Source organism: Thamnophis sirtalis, unplaced genomic scaffold (genome assembly GCF_051295495.1).
Source record: "Thamnophis sirtalis isolate CommonGarterSnake01/CBP01778 unplaced genomic scaffold, rThaSir2_p1.2 scaffold_14, whole genome shotgun sequence".
Taxonomy (NCBI): Eukaryota; Metazoa; Chordata; class Lepidosauria; order Squamata; family Natricidae; genus Thamnophis; species Thamnophis sirtalis.
In genome coordinates this window covers 2,460,357-2,466,607 of record NW_028261394.1, presented here as the reverse complement: position 1 = coordinate 2,466,607, position 6,251 = coordinate 2,460,357, and the positions used below count along the sequence as shown (strand labels likewise).

The 6,251-nt window shown below is 52.3% G+C and overlaps 1 protein-coding gene across 1 annotated transcript; it reads left to right on the top strand.

Moving 5' to 3' along the window:
* Nucleotides 1-2,296: 2,296 nt before the first annotated feature.
* PSMG3 (proteasome assembly chaperone 3) lies at nucleotides 2,297-4,553 on the top strand. Its single transcript, XM_014061209.2, has 2 exons — nucleotides 2,297-2,851; nucleotides 3,662-4,553. Exons 1-2 carry the CDS (start codon nucleotides 2,636-2,638, stop codon nucleotides 3,812-3,814), a joined length of 369 nt encoding a protein of 122 aa, XP_013916684.2. The 5' UTR covers nucleotides 2,297-2,635; the 3' UTR covers nucleotides 3,815-4,553.
* Nucleotides 4,554-6,251: the final 1,698 nt, after the last annotated feature.

Sequence of the window (6,251 nt, the reverse complement as noted above, 5' to 3'; positions counted from 1 at the left end):
AAAAGATGTTGCCAATTAATCACTGGGGCCACACATTAAAGCCCCCCCTTTAATGCATGGTGGTGGGGTGTTTTTTTAGAACAGGGATTTGACTGAATGGTTCTGTTTTGGGGAAGGCCCACTCCTCCATTCAGGGACACACCCACCCCCAGATTGGTTACGCATGGTTGGAAGTGGTGGAGGGACGAAGAGTTAAACCCACAAGCTGCATGCACACAACCCATAAACCAGAATGTGGTTTGCTTGTTTCTCTCTTAGCCTAAAGCAGTCTCTCTTAGCTGTGGCAACTTGAAAGTGCCAACTCCCAGAATTCCCCAGCCAGCATAGATGGACTTCAACTCCCAGAATTCCCCAGCCAGCATGGATGGACTTCAACTCCCAGAATTCCCCAGCCAGCATAGATGGACTTCAACTCCCACAATTCCCCAGCCAGCATGTGTGGATTTCAACTCCAGAATTCCCAGCCAGCATAGATGGACTTCAACTCCCAGAATTCCCCAGCCAGCAGAGGTGGACTTCAACTCCCAGAATTCTCCAGCCAGCATAGATGGACTTCAACTCCCAGAATTCCCCAGCCAGCATAGATGGACTTCAACTCCTAGAATTCCCTAGCCAGCCTTGCTGGAGAATTCTGGGAATTGAAGTCCACACATCTTTAAATTGCCAAGGTTGAGAAACATGGGCATAATATATCAACCCAATCCAGCCATTCTGGTTTAGAGTTTAGTATGTGGTGTGATGCTGGCTTAGTCAATAAACCATGGCTAAGACCTTCCTGCTCCTTACTGCGGCTGCCCACTGCCCTTCTCCAGCCCGCTGTCCCCGTTTCTCCTTCGCCATCCCTCTTTCGCAAGGCCACTTCCCCGGGGCAGCCAGGCGGCCCACGATTTGCCCCGCTTCGCTTGGACCCAACGCCCACTTCCATCAAGCAGGGCAGGCGCTCTGCACACGCCCAGAGGCTCCTGGCTTCGGGGAAGCGCTCCGCCCAGCTTGACGCTCCGCCCGGGAGGAGGCAGGCGTGCAGGAGCAGCCCAGACCGGCGGAGGCGGAGAGAAACGGCCCGCTTGGGTGAGTAAGCGAGCGAGCGCAGCAGGGCTGCAGGGGGAGGCGAGTTTAGGGCCGGGCCGGCCGCGGAGAGCCGAGCCGAACCGCGCGCTTTGGAGAGCCGCAGCTGCCCCCAGCCGCATCCTGCGCGCAAGCCGGGCTGGCTGGAGGAGGCGGAGGCCGGGCGGGCGCTGCGCCTTCCCTTCTTCTCCCCCGCGGAAGGGGCCCCGAACGCCGCACACCCCCCGTCCGCCCCCTTGGACCGCGCGGCTTGGGAGGGTTTGGCTTCCCCGGAGATGGCAGCCTGCAAGCGAAGGCGCCCCTTCCCCCTCCCCTCCCCAGGCTGGGCAAGGCTCGCCTCGCGCGCGGGTTCCGGGTCGGCACGAGGCTCCGGTCATGGTTTGGGGATATTTAGGGCGACGCGAGGTTTAAGGCGATATCGAAAGTGGTTTTACCTATTCATTGCTTTTTGCTTTGTTGTTGAGAGGAGGAGGGAGGGAGAATGGAGGGAGGGAGGAAAGAGGGCGGGAAGGAGGGATGAAAGGAGGAGAGATGGAGAGTGTGAGGGAGGAAGGAAGGGGAGTAGGAGGGAGGGAGGAGAGGTGGATGAAAGAATGAAGGAGAGATGGAGAGGGAGGGAGGAAGGGGAGTAGGAGAAAGGAGAGATGGATGAAAGAATGAAGGAGAGATGGAGAGGGAGGGAGGAAGGGGAGTAGGAGGGAGGAAGGGGAGTAGGAGGGAGGAAGGAGAGATGGATGATAAAATGATGGAGAGTGGGAGGGAGGGAGGAGGGGGAGTAGGAGGGAGGAAGGAGAGGTGAATGAAGAATGAAGGAGAGATGGAGAGTGGGAGGGAGGGAGGGAGGGGAGTAGGAGAAAGGAGAGATGGATGAAAAAATGAAGGAGAGATGGAGAGTGAGGGAGGGAGGGGGAGTAGGAGGGAGGAAGGAGAGATGGATGAAAGAATGAAGGAGAGATGGAAAGTGTGAGGGAGGGAGGGAGGGAGGGAGGGAGGGGAGTAGGAGGAAGGAGAGGTGGATGAAAGAATGAAGGAGAGATGGAGAGTGTGAGGAGGGAGGGGAGTAGGATGAATGAAGGAGAGATGGATGAAAGAATGAAGGAGAGATGGAGAGTGGGAGGAAGGGAGGGAGGGAGGGGAGTAGGAGAAAGGAGAGATGGATGAAAAATGAAGGGGAGATGGAGAGTGTGAGGGAGGGAGGGAGGGAGTAGGAGGGAGGAAGGAGAGGTGGATGAAAGAATGAAGGAGAGATGGAGAGAATGAGGGAGGGAAGGAAGGCAGGAGAGGGAGGTGAAAGTTTGAAACAGGAAGGAAGGAAATCCAGACCATGCCCCTTAGAGAGGGATGCTTGAAATAGTTCTGGCTTAAGGTTAAGATTTCCTCGCCAAGCAAACTTTCTCACGGCCTGCTTACTGACAAGTGAACTGGAAGAACCAGGGTCCACCTCGAGGACCGTCTGCCCACGAAGCAGGAGCTCCAGCCTTCTCTTACGGAGAAGTTGGCCGGGAAGCCTCTTGAGGTGTTGCATCCTCCTTACTGATGCTATCCTGTAGGGCAAGGACCGATTCCTGCCATGGAGACCAAGCCCATCCCGCTCTCAAAGCAAACCAGAGAAGTCGTGTGTGGCGTCCCGACGGAGGTGGTGTGCACCGCCTTTGGAGCCACGATCCTGGTGGTGGTGACCCAGTACGGAAAGATGGGGACTCTGGTCTCCGTGGAGCCTGAGGCAGTCCCTGACGGGGTCAACCGGCCTTTGTGGACCACCAAAGTTCTCCTGGGCAAAGACGAGGTAGTCTTCCTCCCATCCCTATCTCCGTTACCTCCAAGTATCTTCCTTGACTTCCTTCCCCCTTGTTTACTCCCTTTGTTCTCTTGGGAGTCCACCAGCTTTCTTCATGGCTTAGCCCAAGGGTCAGCCAAACCCGGGAGCCGCATGTGGCTCTTTCATCTCTGTGCTGCGGCTCCCTGCCACTCAAAATATATGTCACAACCGCCTCCCGCTGGCATGCGATTTATTGAGCTTTTTGACTCCAGTAGGCCAACCAGTAGGCCAACTAGAGCCAAGGTGGCGCAGTGGTTAGAGTGCAGTGCTGCAGGCCACTTCAGCTGACTGCTAGCTGCAGTTCGGCGGTTCTAATCTCACCGGCTCAAGGTTGACTCAGCCTTCCATCCTTCCGAGGTGGGTGAAATGAGGACCCAGACTGTGGGGCGATATGCTGACTCTGTAAACCGCTTAGAGGAGGGCTGAAAGCCCTATGAAGCGGTATAGAAGTCTAACTGCTATTGCTATTGCTAACCATGGATAAATTCAAGAAAAGTGTCAGAAGAACACAGAACAATTAATTCAACTATTAGTTTAATTAGTAGTGCTAGTTGCTAGTTCTGTGGCCGCTCAGGAAATAGTCAGGCAACGGGAAAGGTTTCTGTGGCTCCCGGTGTTTTTTCTGTGGGAAACGGGTCCCAATGGCTCTTTGAGTGTTGAAGGTAGCCAATTCCTGGCTTCGCTGGATGGCCACGCCCTGGAGGGAAGAGGTGGGGAAGGTGAAGTTTTTTGGGGGGGGAGAAACGTTCCCTTAAGATCTTCTTGGCTTACTTTCAGCCCCTCGTCCACATCTCCGCCAAGCATCTGGTCACTTCGGTGTCGCAGGAAGCTGGCAGCAAGACGGTTCTACTGGCCATGGCTCTGAAGGACAAAAGCGTCGAAGGCATCCGGACGTTGAAGGAAGTCATCCACCGGTGCCGAGTGTGGTGATGATGGGCCGGAAGAATTCTTTGGATGCCAGAGACGTCTGGCTTAGGTTGGATGCAAGGTTGATTGTGTACATTGGGGTGGCTAACCGTGGCAACCTTAAGGCTTGTGGACTTCAACTCCCAGAATTCCCCAGCCAGCTCTTGAAGTCCATGGGTCTTAAAATCAGGTCTGGAAGTCCACAAGTCTTAAAGTTGCCAAATTTGGACTCCCTTGGTGCACAAGGTGACTTTTTCTTCTTATTTTGAACCTCGATAATGAACATTTGTGGGTAAGCAGACACAACGGGTGTCAATTCGTGTTACATAAATATTCACAATCCCTGTTCCGAAACCTGTAAAAGTTTGCATCTACCTACAAGTTCACCCCAGCAGATTTTACATCACGTTTTCTTGTAGTGATTTGGATTTTTTTCCCCCCCTGCGGAAGGAAACCCATAGAAGCTTCAAGAGTTGAAAAGGAGGCAGGTTTTCCCAGCTGTAATGTTTAACACACACACACATTTCTTTCTTTTTTTCCCCCCTCTTACATTTCAGTTTTAGCATATTGGAAGTAGTTCAGATCACACAGTAGTGATTCTACTATCTTCCTTATTAAGGGTTTTCCTCTCCATCCATTCTCATTCTGGAAGCAACTGGAATCAGTTCGGAATAACTTTGCTCCTTTCTTCTGAAACTACCGTTACCATATTTTGTTCTTGCTGGAGTAAAACAATAAAGGAATTGCAATATGTTTACAGTGATGTTGGTCTGTTTAACTGACTCCTTAAAAGTGTAGGAATTAAGCGCCACCCCCTCTCCTGGAAGAATGAACTACCCTGGGAAATGTTGAAAAGGCAGAATTTTATATTTCCCTGGGATCAGAAATGGAGAAACATGTTTTAGGTAGGAAGCAGATTAAGCACTCTTAATAGCCCCCCACCTTTGTCAACAGGCCATTAAAAGGCCTGGGCCAGTCTACTCTACATAACAAAGACCTCCCCCTTCAACTCCAGCATGAGGGATTAAGGCATGGTAGAATTAGCCCTTTACCCATCTCACCACAGGGCCCTTGGGAAGAAGCAATGCTCAACCAAACTTGGACTCACAAGCCTAGAGAGTTGCCCCTGCCTGCATGGACCCTTGTGAGTCTGACAACCAGAATTCAAGATCAAAGGCCAGAGAGGGCATAAAACCAAGAACGTTCAGCCTCTTGGTCTCTTTTTTTTCTTCTTCACCCAACATCTGGAAGCCTGGGACCCCCCTTTTCTGTTCAGGAGCTCAAGCCGTGTGATCCTGTCCACCATGAAACCATCTTTTCCAGCAGCCTCCATGTTTCCAGTGTCTTTTTCCCCACTTGGAGCTGAACCCAGAAGGACATTTTCTTCCAACAAAAGAAAGTTTAAAAAGTATTGTTTCCACCCTATCCTGATGATGATGAGGAGGAGGAGGAGGAGGAGGAGGAAGAGCATGTCTAGCTGGGGAACTCTGGGAGCTGAAGTCCGTACATCTTAAAGGGGCCAAGACTAAAAAAATAGTCTGGATCGGACCATGAAAGATGGAAAACGTAACAACTGAAATGATGACTTTGGTTCCAGAAATGAACATGGGAAGGGGAGCTGGCTTAGCTGGGAGGTGGCTTAGCTGGAGCCAGCTAAGGTGGCTTAGCTGGAAACCTGCAGTTTTTCTTGGCAAGATTCCCAAAATGATTGGCCCTTACCTGCTTCCTAGGCCTGAGAGAGGGACTGGCCAAAGTCACCTAGTTAATTTCTAGCCTCTGGCCTTCACCGCTACCCTAAACTGGTTTTCTAGGATTAAATCTTTTGAGTCTATTCCTGGAGCAGCCAATCGCGGCAATTCGATGACCTGTGGACTTCAACTCCCAGAATTCCTGAGCCAGCCTGCCTCAGGAATTCTGGGAGTTGAAGTCCGCAGGTTGTAAAGTGGCCAGAGTTCCGTGATGGCTAACCCCATGGCATGTGGTGGCATGCAGGGCCATCTCTGTGGGCATGCGCATCGCCAGCTGCTCTTCTGGTTTCTGGTGCGCGTGCCCATGTCGGCCACCTGGTCCTTGGGTTTCTGGGCCTCCGGCGTGCGCGAAGACCAACTGGAAAACTTGCAGCTGGTCTTGGGGCTTTCGGCGCATGGGCAAAGGGTTACAGTTTTGGCATTCGGTGCCGAAAAGCTTCACTATTACTGCCACAGTTGCTCTGCCCTGTTCTATTCCAACCCCTTGCCCTGCAGAAGAATGCATGGCTTTTTGGGTTATAAGTGGATAACTATTTGAGGGTGCCCCAAAAATAGCAATAGCAATAGCAGTTAGACTTATATACCGCTTCATAGGGCTTTCAGCCCTCTCTAAGCGGTTTACAGAGTCAGCATATCGGCCCCAACAACAATCCGGGTCCTCGTTTTTACCCACCTCGGAAGGATGGAAGGCTGAGTCAACCTTTGAGCTGGTG